Raw genomic sequence first — 17,478 nt, 5'->3', positions numbered from 1 at the left:
TGACGAGCCGGGTCGGCCTCTGTCCCTGGGTGCCGGGTGGCCGTGCGGGCTGGCGGGACGTGGTTGCTGCTCCCCGTGAGCGGGGTGGGAAGGTCAGAGCCCCGTGGGACCGAGGAGGAGGACGGGTCGGGACGAGGACCCGCTCTCCTGGGTGTCACAAGGGCCCCTTCGCCGCTCCGTGCGGTGAGGAGCAGGCAGCAGATGTTTGACGCGCAGATGCAGGTCTGGGCTTGCAGGCGATGCTGAGCCTCCGCCCCACAGCTGGCTGTGCTGCAGCTGCCTGCGCCCCACGCGCTGCGGGGGCATCGTCCTGACACCCCCTGGGGCCAGGGAGCCGTGAGCTGTCACCTTGTCCCTGTGACCCCCCAGGCTGCCACCACCTTGTCCTTGCTGCCCTGCGCAGGGAGCTGAAGCAGCCCCGGGGATTCCTCTTGAGTTTTTTATCCCCGTCTGCACTGGCCAGGCTCGGTCTGAGCATCCCCTGGGTGCTGGGGTGCGGGAGGAGCTGGTGGGGTGCAGGAGGAGCTGGTGGGGTGCGGGAGGAGCTGGCGGGGTGCGGATGGAGCTGGCGGGGTGCGGGAGGAGCTGGCAGGGTGCAGATGGAGCTGCTAGGCTCAACAGCCTGCTTGTCACCAGAGAACAGCCATAATCTGCAGCTCCAGGGGATTTTTTTTACCCCAAATTTGGTACTTCTGGCCGCGGGATTTGCCGGGAGGGGACAGTTTAGGGCAGGCAGCATGGTTTTCCTCTCCTCACCCAGCTGCCTGTTATTTCCATCACTTTGGAATGGCTTTGTTGTGGGCGAGGGCTGTGCTGGTGCTGGGAGCGGCTGAGCCGGGCAGGGCGGGTGGCCCTGTGGTCCCCAGGCCCAGCGCTGGGACCCCAGCAGCCGCCGCTCCTCAGGCACCGCGCGTCCGGCAGCTTCCAGCCGGGTGAGCTGGCACAGCCGCTGGCATCGGTGTGGGCACCGGGCTCGGCCGCAGCCAGAACTGCTGCTGCCAGGACTGCTGGAGCTGCTGCCACCGGTGCTGTCTCCAACGGGGACGCTGCTCCAGCCTGGGCAGGTGGGCTTTCTTGCAAAACCCCGGGGACAATTTGGAGGTGGCTGATGGTGGCTCTTGGGGCAGCACTGGCAGCAAAATGCCAGAGGGTTTTGTTTCTTTGGCAGCGGCTGAGTTGTGGTTGTTGGACCACATGGGGACTGTGTGCGGACCACAGGGACCATGCAGGGACCACAAGGACCCTCTTCGGGCTGGGTGTTGGAGCCCCAAGTGGCAGGGGGTGCAGGCAGGTCCCCTCGTTCAGAGCAGCAGGTCCTGGGCAGCCTCCTGCCCTGCGCTGGGCTCTGCTGGGGGGTCACATCCTGTGGGGTCCACTCCCGGCAGCCCCCCCAGCCCTGGGTGTGCTGTGGGGCCCGGGCTGCAGTGCTGGTGGAAGCAACGGCCCCCAAACTGGTTTGGCCCGTTCCAAACGCTCCCTCTCAGCTTATCTGGCTTCAAAGGGCTCCTGCTCCGTCCCACGCACCCAAACACGCTCCCTGCGAACCCCCGGGGCAGCCCCCGTGCTCCAAAATCCCTGCCCCCCCAGCTCTGCCCCCCCAGCTCTGCCTCCCCTCCGCTGGCTCCTTTCCGCAGCCCCAGACCCTCCGTGCTGCACCCATGGGTGCCAGGGGGCTCAGAGGATGCAGTGGGAGGGACGTGTTGGACTGTGGCCGTGGGGGTGGTGGGACCGATGGGGTTTTTGAGCATCACGGAGGTGGCTGAGACGCGTCTGCGCTGCCCGGGGCGGGGCAGCAGGACCCCCAGGCCCCCCACGGCACCCTAGCCGTGCTGAGGCGCTTGGCGGGGTCGCCCCGAGCCCCGAAATCCTGAGCATGGCTGTGAGGGGAGCGGGTTGGAGCGCACATCGCACCCCGGGGAGGAGACGGGTGGGGCGAGGTCCCGGGGCGGGTCCCACGCCCGCCCCGCCGCCAGCGCCCACCCCGCGCCAGGGCACCGCCAGCAGCCAGGGGTGCACCCGCCAGCACCCAGGGGTGCACCCGCCTGCCCGGAGATGCTGCAGGGCAACGGCCCCCCAGGGCCACCCAGCCAGGTATGTGCCCATCGGGGGGCTGTCCCCAGCGCGGGTCCCCAGGGAAGGCTGGTGGCGCCTGAACTGCCACCAATCCCCGTGCAGCGTGGGGAGGGACAGCACGGGTGGCGGGTCCGGCAGCTTCGTCCAAAGCTCTGTTTCTCCTCGTGCCTCAGTTTCCCCGGCGTGGCTCTTGGCACACGTGCGCTGTGGCCGGGCTGCGCTGTGCTGCCGCGGCCACTCCCCACTTGAACCACTGGTGGCACCGACAGCCACGGGCTCCCCTGGGGACCTGGTTTTGGGGACAGGCACTCGGTGGTGCGCAGGGGCGGAAGGGGATAGCATGCAGCCAGGAGCTGGGGGTCTCCCTGGGGACATGGCTCTGTCAGCCCACAGAAGGAGATGGGGGTCAGTGACTACGTTACGGACCCCCAGGCCAAGTTTGTTTAACCCTGTGTCACCCTGACTGGCCAGATCCCTCGGGAATCCCCCTGTTTTGCTGCAGATGTTTGTGGGTTTTTTTGTGTGTGACGCTTTGCTGGTTTTTAAGCATTCTGGTGCGTCCCTGCTCCCACCCAACCCCTTCCCCTATTAGCAACCCACGTAGAAGGCAAGTCCTGCCGGTTTCTCTCTCAAACCTGCCTGAACCCCCCCAAACTCTGCTAAGACCCCCCAGTTTTCATCTGTAAGCTGCAGGGTGGTGTTGTGCTGGGGGACGGGGGCTTGGAAGGGAGGCAGAGCCTGGGGGAGCGAGGCTGCCAGCAGGCCTGGGGACTCCAGAGGGGACAGAGGGGCTCCTGGGGCCATCCCTGCACCCCTTGGTGCCTGGCACGGGGACAAGGGGCAGGCACGGGCTTGCACGGGGAGCGAACCGCCCTCCCCGCCTGCTCCTGCGGGGAGCCCGTGATTCATGCGGGCTGGGAGCGCCCCGCTGAGCGCTGCCAAACTCGGGCACCCGCCGACGCTCCCGGGGGGTGGTGCTGAGCTGGGAGAAGAGGGGGGGCCTTGGGGTTACCCCTGGGTGCTGCACCCCAAAAGGGTCAGGTGTGACCCCCAAGCGAAGGGGGCACTCCTGGTAAACCCGTGATGTCCTTGGACACCCCGGGAACTGGGGAGGTGGGTCCCCCCCAGCATCAGTCCCCAGGCGCTGTGGGATGGTGGCACCAGGTCTGCAGCCCACTGGGGTTTGGGGAGGCCAGTAAAGCGGGGACGGTCACCCCAGAACGCTCGCCCGCAGCTCTCACCACCCCGCCCTGGCATCAGCCGCTGCTCCTGCTGACGGTGGCACATTCCGCGGGGACAGCCGCCCTTTTCACCTCCTAACCAAGCACAAAAGTCATCCCGGCGTTGTCATCAACGTCCTGGCGTTGTCATCAACGTCCCGGCACTGTCAACGCCATCCCGGCGTTGTCATCGCCGGGTGTTGTAAACCCCATCTGGCAAAGCCCGTGACGCAGCTGCCAGGCGGGTCCCAAGCGGTGACACCGGGCGCTGAGCCTGGTCGCGCTGCCTGGGCCGCGTCGCCACGCTGGCCTTCAAACGGCCGGCACCGGCTGGCGCGGGCGGTCGCTGTGCCGAGCCGCCGGGCACGGCCGCGGGCAGCGCTGGGGACGGGCACAGCTCGGCGCAGCAGCGAGCGGCTCGGCCGGCAAGCCGGGCTGAGGGAGCGGTGCGGACGGCACCGTGGAGGTGGCGGCAGCCGGGCCTGGGCACGGCGGGCTGGGGGACGTGGTGTCCCCCGACGCGGCTGTGCCGGGGTCGCCCGGGGTGGCTGGGCGGGCGGGGCAAGCCTAATTAGTACCTGTGCCATGGCAGGGCTGAATCACCGCGTTCCTTCCTGCCGGCATTCAGCCACCCCCTTTTCTTTCTTATTACTGTTGTTGTTTTTTAATTCCCCGGCTAATTTGAAAAGCAAAGCAGGGAAGGCCAGGCCAGTAATTACCGCCAATTAGCCCCCACTCTGGCCCTTGGGCAGCCTGGCCCCCTGTGCTGGGGTGGTTTGCCGGGGCTGGGGTCAGTGGTGGGGCCACCTGGGGGTCCGGGGCTCTCCTGGGAGCCCATGCTGGGGTCTGGGACTTGCCAGAGAGACAATGTTGATGTCTGGGGGACCATGTGGGGATCCAGTTCTAGCCAGAGGGACAATGTGGGGGTCCAGGCGGCTATGCGGTGGTCTGGGGCTTGCCAGACGGTCAGTGTGGGGGTCAGGGGCTCTCCTGGGAGGTTGCTTGGGGGTCTTGGGCTCATTGAAGGGACAATGTGGAGGTCTGGGGCTCAATGAGATGGCTGCTCTGTGGGACCATGTGGGGGTCCAGGTCTTGCCATAGGGACAACATGGGATCTGGGGCTCTTTGCTGTGGCCATGTATAGGTCTGGGGCTCACTGCTGGGGTTGTCTGGGATTCTGGGGGGTAATGGGTAGGCTGCCTGGGGGTGCCTCTCACGGCAGGTACGACCACCCCGGTCCCCCCGGGCCATCCGCCTCCCCCGCACCCTCGTCCCTGCAAGGTCGCCCCTGGGTGCCCGTGTCGGTCACGGTGTTGGTGACGGTGTCGGCGGGTGCTCGGTGTGGTCCCCTCCCTCCCGGCGAGGCGTGGCGGCGGCGGGGCGTGCCGGGAGCCTCCCTGGGGCCGAGGGAGCCGCCGCCGCTCACCTGCGCAGGGCGGCCGCGCCGGCTGGGCCGCACCGCAGCCATGCAGGAGCCCCCCGCCGCCGCCGCCAACCCCTTCCTGCTGTCGGCCCTGCAGCCCGAGGCCGGTGTCTGCTCGCTGGCCTTGCCCTCGGACCGGCAGCTGGACGGCCGGGGCCGGGAGGCGGCTGAGGCCCAGCGTCTGCGCAGCGCCCGCGTCCAGGAGCAGGTCCGCATCCGCATGATGCTGCGGGGACAGGCGGCTGCCCGCCCCGACGGCCCCGACCACGCCGACGGCACCAGAGGTGAGCGCCCCGCGCCCCGCGCACGTGTGTTGGGATGGGCGGTGGGAGCCCTCGGTTGGCACCAGGGTTTGGGTTATGCCCCAGCTTGGGGCCAGGGGGGTCACCCCCACCCTGGCTGAGACCCCGAGCCCCCTGCTGCACCCCCAGCGCCGGGGATGGGGCGACACGGCCCCATCATGGGCTCGTTTCTCCCTGCTCAGGGGCCATGCCTCAGTTTCCCCACCTACCCCTGGGGTGATTTGCACTATGGGGTCCCTGCACCCCGCTTTGGGCTGGGGGGAGGTTTTTCCCGCCTGGTGGATTCCCTCCCCATCTCCCCAGCCTTTGAGCGGCTCCGCTGGCCGGGCTCCAAGCGCCTCCATTTAACGTCTGCGCTCACGGCCTCCGCCCTGCCGCTTCACCCGCTGCGGCGCTGTTTCCCCGGCCGGGGCTGCCAGACCCCCGGCACCCCCGGGCTGCCTGGGTGTGGGTCACGCTCCCTGTCCCCGTCCTCCCTGTGCCCATCGGTGGCCCCAGGAGGGCGGCGTGGGGTGCAGCGGGGTAGCCGGGTCCCTGTCGGGCTCCCGTCCCCGGGTGGTGGAACTGGGTCCGGTTCTGGGGGGTGCCCAGGCTGCCGATCCAGCTGTGGCAGAGGGGACAGGGCTGAGCCGCCGCCTCCCCGCCCAGGTGGCAATTAGTGGCCTCGCCGCCAGGGCACGATGAAAGGCAGGGAGGCCACTGCTCAGCTCGGCCGCCGCCGCTCCTGCTCCCGCGGGCAGTGGGCAGGCGAAGGCAGTGTCCTCCTGCTCCCTCGTCCCCTCAGTGCCACTGACACCGCAATGGCTCCCGAAGCAGGTCCCCAGGCATGAGTCAGGGCTTCCCTTGCCCCCTGGTCTCATGTTGACCCCGTCTCGGTCCCGCAGGCGGTCAGTATGGCACAGCCCTGCACTCCTCCTTCAGCTCCCGCTCCCAGAGCAACGGTCTGGACCCCAAAGCCTCGGTACGTACTGGGGGCTGTCCCCCACCCCAGTGCCCATCGCCGTGGCAGCCAGGGATGCAGCCGCTGGCTGCAGCCTTGGTTGCGCCAGGGGAGGCTCTTGACTCCGTCCATCCCTCTCCCTGCAGTGGGGAGCGGGAACAGGGCTGTGGGCACCCCATAACCCAGTGTTCTCCCCTCAGCTGTACCAGCCACTGCCCAAGAAGGATTTTGGCACCCTGAAGGGCGGCGGCTGGTCCTCGCGCTCGGCTGTGGACCTCACCTCGCACAAGCGGGTGGCGACCATCAGCAACGGGGGCCTGGCACAGGGCCGCGGCTACGGCCCCGGCTATGCCGTGTCCCCGGCCACCAGCACCTCCCCGCGGCCCAGCTCCTTCCACGAGCGCAACTACCGGCCCCGGCAGAACTTTGACACGCTCTCGCTGCGCTCGCTGCGCCTGGCCGACGGGCCACTGCCGCCCCCCGCCATGGCCGATGACCGCTATAGTGTCATCTCAGAGCAGCTGGACCCGCTGGGGCACCGGCCCCTCTACAAAAGCCAAGGCAACGGCGGCTTCGCCCGCTCCTACACCTTCGAGAGGCAGCTGAGCGCCGGCTCGGCCGCCAAGGCCCCGTCCGAGTGGCTGGAGGGCAGCGAGGTGGCGCAGAGCCGCACCATCCGCGCGCCCGCCATGCGCACGCTGCAGCGCTTCCAGAGCAACAACCGCTCGCGGCTGAGCGCCGGCTCCTTCGGCAGCGCCGCGGCGGGCATGGGCGGCTCCTACCTGGGGCTGGGGGAGCACGGCAGCTCCCGCGCCCCCTCCGTGCGCAGCCTGGCCGAGTCGGGCCAGCGGCTGCAGGACCAGCGCGCCATGGAGCTGTACAACGGGCACGGCACGCTGCTCGGCCGCCACTCGGGAGGGTGAGTGCCACCGAGCTGCTCTGCCACCGCCTGGCCTTGTCCCTACCCAGGTCACTTGGCCGGTTTGAGGGCAGAACCCCCATCTCTTGTCTGGTGTTCCCTTGCTGCAAGGGGTGCGGGAGGAGGGGTGAGACAGTGGGCACAATTTGGCCCCATAGTGATGGACCATGGTGTGGGCTGACCCCCAAGCTTGTCCCGCATGTGGCCTGTGGCACATCCTGGGGCACAAGGGCAGAAGATTCAGCCGGGTCTGTTGTCCTGTGCCCCAGGGGTGCTGGTGGGGAGGAAGGCAGGTTGGGGGGTCCCCTCAAGAGGCAGGACGTGGTGGAGGAGCCCTGGGGGGCTCTGCCTGGGCTGTCCCTCACCTCCCGTGGCTCCCAGGTTCGACGACATCGACCTGCCCTCGGCAGTGAAGTACCTGATCGCCAGCGACCCCAACCTGCAGGTCCTCGGTGCCGCCTACCTCCAGCACAAGTGCTACAGCGACGGCAACGCCAAGAAGCAGGTGAGCACCGGAGCGAGGGGAAGGGCTGTCCCAGCCCCCCTGCCGTGGGGAACACCGGGGGGCGGGGGAGGCGCAGGAGCCCCAGCCGGGTTCCCAACGCGCCGGGCTGTCCCCCCAGGCCCGCAGCCTCCAGGCCATGCCCAAGCTGGTGAAGCTGTTCAACAGCCCCAACCAGGAGGTGCAGCGCCATGCCACCGGCGCCATGCGCAACCTCATCTACGACAACGCCGAGAACAAGCTGGCGCTGGTGGAGGAGAACGGCATCTACGAGCTCATGAGGACGCTGCGGGAGCCCGATGACGAGCTCCGCAAGAATGTCACAGGTCGGGGACGGTGGCGGGCTGGGCAGGGGTCCTCCTCCCCTAGGAGGGGCACGTTGGTCCCCCCGCCCCATGAGTAAAGCTGGGGTGGCGCTCCACGGGGGTGAGCATTTTGTGCCATTGTTACTCACCCTGTCCCGTGGCTGCTCCTGGCTGCGGGGGTCGGCACGAACCCTCTGTGAGGTGGGTGGGGTGGATGTGCACCCCAACCATGCTGAGCCTGAGGGTCCCCTCTGCGCAGGGATCCTGTGGAACCTCTCCTCCAGTGACAACCTGAAGGACCGCCTGGCCCGGGACACGCTGGAGCAGCTCACGGACACGGTCCTGGTGCCCCTCTCTGGGCTGGGGGGCTCGGGTGTCATCCAGCAGAACCCCTCAGAGGCGGAGATCTTCTACAACTCCACGGGCTTCCTCAGGTACCTGCTCTGGGCCAGCACCAGCCCTCCTGCTGTGGGTGAAGTTTTGGGGGGAGGAAGAGACCCCATCCTGTGCTGCAGATGTGGGGAGTGAGGTCCCAGGGCTCGTTTCTGGGGTTCCCATCCCTTGCAGCACTCGTGCACCAAGGCAAAGCCTGGTTGGCCTCACGGGACAGGGGTTCCCTGTGGCGGTGCCCAGGGGCAGGGGGTGGTTGTGGGGCAGCCCTTTCTCACCATGATGTGCCCACGTTCCCCGCGCAGGAACCTCAGCTCCGCCAGCCAGCAGACCCGGCAGAAGATGCGCGAGTGCCACGGGCTGGTGGACGCCATGATCCACTACGTCAACAGCTCCCTGGAGGTGGGCAAGTCCGAGGACAAGGTGAGCCTGGGAGCTGGGGGTCTGGGTGCTGCTCCCTCCCTCCTGCAGCATTGTGGTGCAAAGGCACATCTCGAGGTGACAGTGGGAAAACCAGTCTGGCCCCTTCTGGGCTTACTGGCACAGTGGGGCACCCACTGCCGGTGTCACCAGCGTGGCTCTGGCCACAGAGGCCCAGGGGACGTGCCAGCTGGAGATGCCCTGGCAGGCGGCACAAGGACTGACCCCCTGCCCCACGTTTCCCCGCAGAGCGTGGAGAACGCCGTCTGTGTCCTGCGCAACCTCTCGTACCGCCTGTACGACGAGATGCCCCCGTCCTCCCTGCAGCGGCTGGAGGGCCACCGGCGCAACGGCGGCATGGTGACCGGCGAGCTGGTGGGCTGCTTCAGCCCCCAGAGCAAGAAAGCGCGGGAGGTGAGCAGCTGGGAGGGGTGGGCACCGTCATGGCCGTGTCACCAGGGTGGGGCTGGCGTTGGGCAGCGGCTGGCGCGGAGGTGATGCTGGGGCGGAGGTGGACACCGGCCCTGGCTGATGGGTGAGACACATGGGTGAGCTCAGCGGAGGGTGAATCAGGGTGCTGAACCCCACTTTGCTGTGCCACGGGGTGTGACGCAGCCGGGGTGACCTGCCTGGAGCTGCCCAGCACTGAGCCCAGGGACGGGGGGACGAGGGGACACCAGCAACGAAGGGTGCTGCAGAGGGGACACCCCTGACCAGCCTAACCGTGCTGTCTCCACCCCAGCACTACCTGAACGCAGACATCGTCACCTTCACGGAGGTCTCCAAGGACCCCAAGGGCATGGAGTGGCTCTGGAACCCGCAGATCGTCGGCATCTACAACCGGCTGCTGCAGCGCTGCGAGCTCAACAAGCACACCACCGAGGCGGCCTCGGGCGCCCTGCAGAACATCACTGCCGGGGACCGCAGGGTGAGGGGGCGTCCCTGGCCTTGGCCTGTCCTCCGGGATGTCCCCACCAGCTGGGCAGGCACAGCCGTGCCCGGGGGCTGGTCCCAACCTGCCCTGGGTGGGAACGTGGCCATTGTGCTGCTCCCCACCTGGGCAGAGAGTCATAGAGTGCCTTGAGTTGGAAGAGACCCACAAGGGTCATGGAGTTCAACTCCTGTCCCTGCACAGGACAGCCCCACAGTTCACACCGTGTGTCTGAGGGTGTTGTGCAAATACTTCTTGAATCCTGTCAGGCTGGGGCCGTGACACCTCCCTGGGGCGCCTGTTCAGTGTCCGGCACCTCTGGGGGAAGAACCTTTTTCTCATGTCCCACTGACCCTCCCCAGCACATCTCCTGCCGTTCCCTGGGGTCTGCCATGGGCTTGGGTCACCCTGACCAGGAGGAGGAGGTGGATGGGGCGGGAGGAGGTGGCCTGTGGTCCCAGCAGTGTCCCCAAGCGGGTGTCTCTTGGCAGTGGGCAGGTGTGCTGAGCCGGCTGGCGCTGGAGCAGGAGCGCATCCTGAACCCCGTGCTGGACCGCGTCCGCACCGCCGACCACCACCAGCTCCGCTCCCTCACCGGGCTCATCCGCAACCTGTCCCGCCATGCGCGCAACAAGGACGAGATGTGTGAGTGCCCGGGGACCGGGACTGCGGGGGCAGCACCGGGGACACCCTCTGTCCCCCCATTGCCCCAGGAGGCTGTGAGGTTCATCCCCAGGCTGCTGCCTGTCCCCTGGCTCTGGCCGCCAGCCCTGATGTGATGCCTTTGCCCCCCAGCCACCAAGGTGGTCAGCCACTTGATCGAGAAGCTGCCGGGGAGCGTGGGGGACAAGGCACCACCTGCCGATGTCATCGTCAACATCATCGCGGTGCTCAACAACCTGGTGGTGGAGAGTCCCATGGCCGCCCGCGACATCGTCTACTTTGATGGCCTGAGGAAGCTCTTCTACATCAAGAAGAGAAGGGACAGGTGGGAGCTCTCTGTGTACCCTCCCGGCCCCGCTGGGTGACATCCTTGGGCAGCCCCCATACCCAGCGGCACCCAGAACTCACTGTGCCGTCCCTCTCCCAGCTCGGACAACGAGAAGTCCTCCAGAGCAGCGGCCAGCCTCCTGGGCAACATGTGGCAGTACACCAAGCTGCACCGCGACTTCAAGATGGTACGTACCCCGAGCTCCCCTGCCGCTGGGACCCGGGGGTGGATCCTGGGGTAGATCCCAAGGGTGGATCCCAGCGGAGTCAGGGCCAGGGGCTTCGCCCCACCAGCCGCATTGCCCAAGTGCTGCCTGAAATGCCCCGACTCCACACGCCCCGCTCCTGGAGGTCTGGGGATGTCCCCAGAGCATCATCCCTCTGGTGACACCTGCGCCAGTGGGGTGGGGACAGTCATGTGCCCAAAATGGGGACAGTGTGGCCCTGTCTGTACCAGGGCGGGTTTGTGTTGGCATTCCCAGTGCCCAGCATGGTGGGGGTGTCCTCGGGCGGGAGAGCCAGTGCTGGTGTCCCCGGCATGACAGTGACCTGTGTCCCTGCAGAAGGGGTACCGCAAGGAGGACTTCCTGGGCCTGTGAGGACACCCCCGGGCTGCCCATCCTGACCCCCAGATGCTCCTGCTGCCGGCCATGCCCCAGGACACCGCTCGTCGCCCAACCCGCTCCATAGCGTAGTCCTCACCGCGTCCCTTGTGCCTCCCGCTGCGCCACGTCCCCTTCCCTGGTGGGGGACACTCCTGCTGCAGCAACGGCTTTTGGCTCTGCCAGGAGCCCCGCTGGAACCCTGGTTGGTGGGGACAGCCCTGTGGCACTCAGGGGTTCCTAGAAGCTGCTGCAAAGCTCGGCTTGTCTCGGGGCAGGGCAGGAGCATTGGGGGGGTCCTGCAAAGCTGTGCTGCTGGGGACACCCCGAACTGCGCACACGGGGTGCTGGGGATGCAGGGTGCGCCGTGGGCTGTCCCTGCTCTGCCCCGGGTGGGGGGACAGGGCTGCGCAGACCTCAGGGGGTGGGAGGTCAGGGGAGGCTGCCCAGGGTTTTGCGGGGTGGCTGTGAGGGGGTGGCTGAGGCTGTGCCCCTGCTGCCAGGGGCCGGGGGACCTCGGAGCTGCACTGTCCCCAGCCGTGCGCCCCCCGGGACTGTCCCCAGCCATGCACCCTGTGGGACTGTCCCCAACCCTGCACCCCGCGGGGATTGTCCCTGTACAGCCTGGTTGGGGGGCTCAGGCTGGGACCCCAGTGCTGCATGGGCAGCATTGGGGCAGGGCCAGCGCTGGTGTGTGCTGGGCAGTGTCACCAGCGTGTGGCAAGATGTCCCTGGTGCCCGGTGCTCTCCCTGCACGGCAGCAGCGGGGCTGGGGGCTGCAGGTGGCTTCGCTTTGCCAGCGGGTTTGGTGCTGGGGGCATCCCTGTGCTTGAGGTCATTGCACCCCTTTCGGGAAATGAGGTTGAGTAGTTACAGGGGGTGGGGGGGACGCCAGGCAGCGCTGGCAGAGGGGCCGCATCCAGGGCTGGGGCGGCCCCCGCAGTGTGACGGCACGGGGGTGTCATGGTGTGTTCGTCCCCCAGCTCTCCGTGTACAAATTCCCTGAGCATCCTTGAAATAAAGGCCTTGAACGTGCCCACCTGTCCCTGTGCTTGACGGGCACACGGGAGGGGACACAGGTGTGCAGTGGGGCTCACGCTGCGGTGACACCGCGCTCACCGTGACTGGGCGCTGCTCCGGGCCAGCATGGCGGGGACACTGTCACAGGAACAGCTGTCGGGGGACAGGACGCAGCAGAGCGCTGCCAGCCCCCCTGCCCAGGGTGGGGACGGACACACCGGTGGCACCCAGGTCCCTGCAGCTGGACCAGACTCGCTGGGTGCAGCAGCGTTTTATTGCTGGGGGGCTCTGGGAGGGCACAGCATGCCGCAGCCCCCCCGCCGGGTGTTTCCCAGCCCCTGGGATGGGGCAGGAACATGGCGCTTCTCGGGGAGCATCCCCCATCCCAGCGTGTGTCCGTCAGATGGGACACATGTCCCTGCCGCCCATGGTGAGGGAGGGGGCCAGCACCCAAGGGTGCCCTGGCACTAGGGGCCGGGCTGACCCTGGTGCTGGTTTTCCAGCGCAGAGCGAGCTGCCCGAAGGAGCCAGCTCCTGTCCTTCCACCGAGACCCTGGCTTTGGTCGCACCGCACAGCCCGGGCTCCTCTGGCCGTGCCCTGTGTCCCTGCGGCCCCGTGGGGAGGGGGACGCTGCCCTTCCTGGCCCCGCTCAGATGTCATCCTCTGTCACCAGGCAGTAGAAGTCTGTGCGGGCGCCGTAGTTGCGTGATCCCAGGTCCGAGACGTCGATCTCAGGTCTCTGCCTGTCCCTGGGCTGTGTGTCCTCCACTGCGCCGGCACCCGCGGCCACTGCAGTGCCGGGGCCACCGATGCGGGGGGGCTTGGGGCTCCTGAACCCCCACCCTCGGAGGCCTGCGGGGAGCAGGGAGGCGGGTGTGAGTGGTGGGGAAGGGGCCAAACCCGTCCTGCCTGCCACAGGAGGGTGACGTGGAGCCCAGAGGTGACCTCCCGCGCACATCCGGAGAAGGTGCAGGGGACAAGGACCTGTGCCGAGGTCTCCGTCTGGGTGCAGGTCCCCAGCGCTGTCCAGGTAGCTGCTGTGCAGGATCAGCATGGGGTCCTTGTCCTCCTGCAGCTGCGTCTGCGGGTCCCCCACGGTCCCCGGGAAGGACACCTTGCGCGGCAGGGCCAGGCACAGCTCCTTCCAGAAGTCTGACGAGGGTGTCTGCAGGGGCGAGGAGCTGCGTGGGGACCCCGGGCAGCCGAGTGGGGCTGGGGGGGCTCTGTGGGGCTGGGGGCGCTCTGTGGGTCTCAGTTGACCCTCCCCAGCGCCGGGCTCTGGGCCAAGGCTCGGGCTGCGCTCCCGGCGTGGCAGCACTCCCGGCATGGCAGCGTGCCCGTGCACCGGCAGAGGAACCGGCTCGACCTGCCGGGACGCTCCCGAGCTCCGGCTCCCCGCCCGGCCCCAAAATGGCCGGAGCAGCTGCGGGCCAAAGCTTCGCCGCTCGGCTGGGGCTCCTAGGCACGCGGGTTTGGGGAGCGAGCACCCCGAGCCAGGGCTGTTTTGGTTGGATTTTTGAAAACAGTGCCTCCTAAAGACAAGTGCCCCAGCCTGCTTTGTAGGAGCCTGAGGAGCAGCCCCAGCGCATTGCGGGGAGGCTGACACAACCTGGGGTGCTGGGATGGAAATGGGGGTGCTGGGATGGAAAGGGGGTGCCGGGGATGGAAAGGGGGTGCCAGCGGGACAGGGTTTGCTCAGCTCTCACCATGGAGCCGGCTCGCCACACCAGCAGGGTCACGGCGCCGCGGTGCTGCCGCAGCAGGCTGATGGCGGGGTGGGCGATCTCCCGGTACTGGCTCTCGAAGATGATGAAGATGGGTTTCCTGGAGAGCTCCAGCAGCCTCCAGAGCCCTTCCCTGCGAGGGAGGGACACGGTGGGCTGGTGCCGGCCCCGCGGCCCCTCTCCCCGGTGCGGGCGGGAGCTGCACCCACCTGAAGCTGCTGTTGCACCAGTCCTGCTGTAGGTATGCGACCGAGAGGACGACGATCAGGCGCCGGCACCGGCTCACGTTCATGATCAGGTCTGCTGAGGGCTCTGCAAGCAAAGGGGTGTCAGGGATTTGGTGTCACACCCCGTCCGACCCCCTGGGTCCAGCCCCACCTGCATTGGGCAGGATGGTTTGCTCGTCCAGGAACAGCTTGTAGCCGTAGCGGTTCTCCAGCTGCGGCTTCATGATGAAGTGAACGAACTTGCGGTCATCCGGGGCGCCGGCGTGGGACACGTAGGCATCGTATAGCTTCCCGTCTGGGGACAGCCGTGGGGACAGGGGTGTGACACCGGGAGGAGGCTGTTTCCGAGGGGGACGCCCCTCTGAGCCCCCTCGGCTGCTCACCGTTGAGCTCCAGCTCGCCGTAGCGGTTGCGGTACCAGAGCCGCAGGGTCAGGCGGCACCGCACGTAGAGCCCGGCCAGGAGCACCAGGAGCGCCAGGACCAGGAGCGCAGCCAGCACCGCCGACACGTGCCCGGCCACCTCTGCGGGACCGCGGGGGGACAGTGAGTGTGGCCCTTGGCCTTGGCACAGGTTTAATGGGTTTGGGGTAGGGCTGCACCGCGATGCGCTGCCCAGAGGCAGTGACAGTCCCCACGGGGCTGCCACTCGTGCCCCAGGCAGCAGGTGTCCCGTCTCTGTCCCCAGCACGTCCCTACCCTCTCGCCGCAGGGTGAAGGTGGCCGTGGCATTGCTGACCCAGCAGGCAAACACCCCGAAGTCGCTGTCCTGCGTGAGGTTGAGCTGCAGCACGCTGGCCAGGAGCCGCTCTGAGGCGTTTTGGCCAAGCCTGGGGGGAGATGGGGTGGCCATGGGTCGGGCCATGCCGTGATCTGCCTCGACGGACAGACAGATGGACAGACAGACATTCGCCAGGCTCCTCACCAGGTGCTGTCCTGGCTGCTGCCGCTGCCCAGCCACTGCCCGTCCTTGCTCCAGGCAGGGACGGGCTCGCAGGGCTCGGCGCTGGCCCAGCGCACCGTGCAGTTCAGCGTCACCCGCGTCCCCAGCGCCAGCTCCCGCGTCTCGTTGGTGGCCGGGACGAGGAACGTGGGGGACACGCTGCAGAGGTCTGGGGGCACAGCGGGAAGGGGGTCGGCTGGGGCAGCTGATCCAGCTCCCGGCTGGATGGGCTTCCCCAGAAAAGCGAGCTCTGCGGGGGGTCTGGCAGCAAGCGGCTGATCACAACAGGCTTAGCTGGTTTTGGGGGCTGGGACGGACCCTCGCTCACCCTGCGGGGCGAACTGGAGCTTTGGGTCCTTCCCAGCTGGAAACGGGTGAAAGTTTGGTTTTCAGCTTACCTGCCATGGTGGGCTCTGGTGTGAGCGGGGAGCTGCCGGCATCACCGTGGGCACCCGGGAGGGCCCCGCGTCCCGGCGCCTTCCGGGGACAAAGTCCACCCGCCTCTGCACGGGGCTGGGCCTGGGACAGGGCACAGACGGCTCTGTGAGCCCCGGCTGGGCTGGCATGGGGGCCGCGGGGTCCCCACCGCTCCCCATCACTTCCCCCAGCCTCTCGGGTTGGGGGACAGCAAGTGCTCTCAGGGCAAAGCCACACCGTGTCCTGCTCGTGCTTGGTGGCACTGTGTCACCTGCCCTCCCCACAAAGCACTGGCTCGCAGCCTGGCTGTCCCCACCTTGAATTTATGAGCAGAAGGCGATTAATGACCAACTGGGTCTGTAGGACATTAAAAACGTGGCTTTGGCTCAAGCCAGCAGCCAGCGAGGGGACACGAGCTGCGGTCACAGCTCAGCTGTGGGGGCTTTGGTGCGACAGCTCCTGGTGACACCACAGTGAGCACCCATGGGGCTCAGTGGGACCCCTCAAGCTGCCAGCACCCGTGGGGGCTGTGGGGCTGCCCCCAGCCTCACCTGCCCCTGGACATCACTAATTAAGCAGGGGGGTGGTTTATTTATAGCGACACAGACTGGTGTGGGGCTCCGTGCTGGGACACTCAGCGTGGGGACAGTGTGGGGGACCGGCGGCACTGTTCCCCTGCTGGTGTTGTGCCATCGGCCGTGCCACTGTGATACCCCGCGGGAAGAGGGGTCCCGGGAGGACACCGCACCCCACCGGTGAACCACAGCGTGGAAAGGGGCAGGGGCAGCACACGGCCAAGTGGCTCCTCTGACCCCAGCACCCACAGAGCCCTCAGTGCGGGTGCTGTGTCCTCTGGGGACGGTGTGGGAACAACAAGGACGTCACGGTCCCGGTGCTCCCGAGAGGCAGCGCCACCATGACCACATCCAGCAGAAGGGCTGGGCCGGGCTCAAAGCCTCTCCGGCTGCCTCTTGGCGCTCTGCGCTGCAAACTGGTTTTGGGTGGGTGCGGAGCTGCTGGGGCCGGCCGGGCCCTGCAAGAACTGCACTGGTGCTGCTGTGACCGGGAGGGACGTCCCAGCGCTGCTGGGCTGCAGGGACACTCCGCTCCATTCGGCACGGCCGCTCGGTGCCAGGCGTGGGGTGACACTGTGGGTCAAGGTACGCGGGGACGCTGACAGCACGTTCCGATTGAGCAGCTGGAAAGGATTTATACCTGAAGTATTAACTGTGTTTCTCCCAGCAGGGACGAGAGAGCAGGGGATGGGGATGAGACAGCGTTCACAGGGGAAGGGATGGGAGACGCGACACTGGGGTGGTGAGGGGCCTGTGCCCATGGGGACATGCTGTTCTCCGTTCTCAGACATTTGGTCCTGCCCGGGTGGGTCGCTCATAAGTATTTTCATTTGGATAGCTGGAAATAAGGAAGCCCGGCCAGCCTGCAGGCTGGCCATGGGCAGGCTCCGGGGCACAGTATGGTGGTGGGCACCCGAGGGTATTACTTTCTACATGTCAGGGCTGGGGACACCCTGGTTGTTGCTCCGACTGCAGCAGAGGATGGTGCAGATACCAGGCGGTGGTGGGTGATGGTTGGGCTGCAGCATCCCCAGGAATGGGAATGGTGGGGAGGGCAGGGGGGGTGCAGGTTGGGGTTCTGGGGGGCTGAGTGGGGCTGGGGAGCAGAGGGGAGCAGCATGCATGTGGGGAGAGGCCGGAACCCTGCCAGAACTCTGCTGGAACCCTGCCGAAACCCTGCTGGAATCCTGCTGGAACCCTGCCGGAACCCTGCCAAAACCCTGTGGAACCCTGCCGGAACCCTGCCGGAACCCTGCCAGAACCCTGCGAGCCTGAAGCGGCATCGAGTGGAATGGGGAGCGGAGCAGAACCGCGTTACCTGCGGAGCGCTCCCGGCGCCACGGGCTCCCCAGCAGCCGCCTCCTCCCGCGCCGCTCCGGCCGACCCGACCCGACCCGACCCGACCCGCCGGCTCGGTGCTTGGTTTTCCCTGTTTTCGAAAGGCCGTGTTCATTCCCGTCCCGTTCCGCCGCTGCCCCGCCCGCTCCGCGCCCCCACCCGCGGGAGGGCTCGGCCGGCCCCGCTCGCGCTGCTCCACCTCCTGCACCTGAACCTG

At 67.7% G+C, this 17,478-nt stretch overlaps 2 protein-coding genes across 4 annotated transcripts; one reads left to right on the top strand and one right to left on the bottom strand.

The window, feature by feature from the left end:
• Positions 1-1,932: 1,932 nt before the first annotated feature.
• Positions 1,933-12,052, top strand: PKP3 (plakophilin 3). Of its 2 annotated transcripts, XM_065065696.1 has the most exons (14): positions 1,933-2,091; positions 4,814-5,000; positions 5,903-5,979; positions 6,159-6,877; positions 7,259-7,382; positions 7,501-7,705; positions 7,944-8,118; positions 8,380-8,497; positions 8,744-8,908; positions 9,237-9,422; positions 9,917-10,070; positions 10,221-10,413; positions 10,516-10,603; positions 10,979-12,052. In XM_065065696.1, exons 1-14 carry the CDS (start codon positions 2,053-2,055, stop codon positions 11,012-11,014), a joined length of 2,466 nt encoding a protein of 821 aa, XP_064921768.1. In that variant the 5' UTR covers positions 1,933-2,052; the 3' UTR covers positions 11,015-12,052. The 2 variants fall into 2 exon arrangements, with proteins under 2 accessions (XP_064921768.1, XP_064921767.1); XM_065065695.1 differs by lacking the exon at positions 1,933-2,091 and having other exon boundaries at positions 2,115-5,000.
• Positions 12,053-12,293: 241 nt separating this feature from the next.
• On the bottom strand, positions 12,294-17,406 carry SIGIRR (single Ig and TIR domain containing). Of its 2 annotated transcripts, none has more exons than XM_065065714.1 (10): positions 17,242-17,406; positions 15,330-15,450; positions 14,914-15,100; positions 14,688-14,818; positions 14,373-14,513; positions 14,141-14,284; positions 13,972-14,074; positions 13,745-13,895; positions 13,023-13,203; positions 12,294-12,890 (listed from the first exon to the last, which is right to left on the bottom strand). In XM_065065714.1, the coding sequence occupies exons 1-10, from the start codon at positions 17,374-17,376 to the stop codon at positions 12,688-12,690; spliced, it is 1,497 nt and encodes a 498-aa protein (XP_064921786.1). In that variant the 5' UTR covers positions 17,377-17,406; the 3' UTR covers positions 12,294-12,687. The 2 variants fall into 2 exon arrangements, with proteins under 2 accessions (XP_064921786.1, XP_064921787.1); XM_065065715.1 differs by having other exon boundaries at positions 17,246-17,375.
• Between the last annotated feature and the right edge of the window lie 72 nt (positions 17,407-17,478).

This window comes from Columba livia, chromosome 5, assembly GCF_036013475.1.
Source record: "Columba livia isolate bColLiv1 breed racing homer chromosome 5, bColLiv1.pat.W.v2, whole genome shotgun sequence".
NCBI classification, from domain to species: Eukaryota; Metazoa; Chordata; class Aves; order Columbiformes; family Columbidae; genus Columba; species Columba livia.
Note: the sequence above shows the minus strand (reverse complement) of the source record. Positions and strands in the feature narration are given on the sequence as shown.

Bases quoted from the DNA above. Each gene is read 5' to 3' on its own strand.
- PKP3 (XM_065065695.1), top strand. From the start codon at position 4,430: ATGTATAGGTCTGGGGCTCACTGCTGGGGTTGTCTGGGATTCTGGGGG. The intron at 8,909-9,236 runs GTGAGCAGCTGG...TCTCCACCCCAG, and splicing joins AGAGCAAGAAAGCGCGGGAG to CACTACCTGAACGCAGACAT. The intron at 9,423-9,916 runs GTGAGGGGGCGT...GTCTCTTGGCAG, and splicing joins TCACTGCCGGGGACCGCAGG to TGGGCAGGTGTGCTGAGCCG.
- SIGIRR (XM_065065714.1), bottom strand. From the start codon at position 17,376: ATGAACACGGCCTTTCGAAAACAGGGAAAACCAAGCACCGAGCCGGCG. The intron at 14,075-14,140 runs GTGGGGCTGGAC...CTTTGCTTGCAG, and splicing joins AACCATCCTGCCCAATGCAG to AGCCCTCAGCAGACCTGATC. The intron at 12,891-13,022 runs GTCCTTGTCCCC...TGCTCCCCGCAG, and splicing joins AGACGGAGACCTCGGCACAG to GCCTCCGAGGGTGGGGGTTC.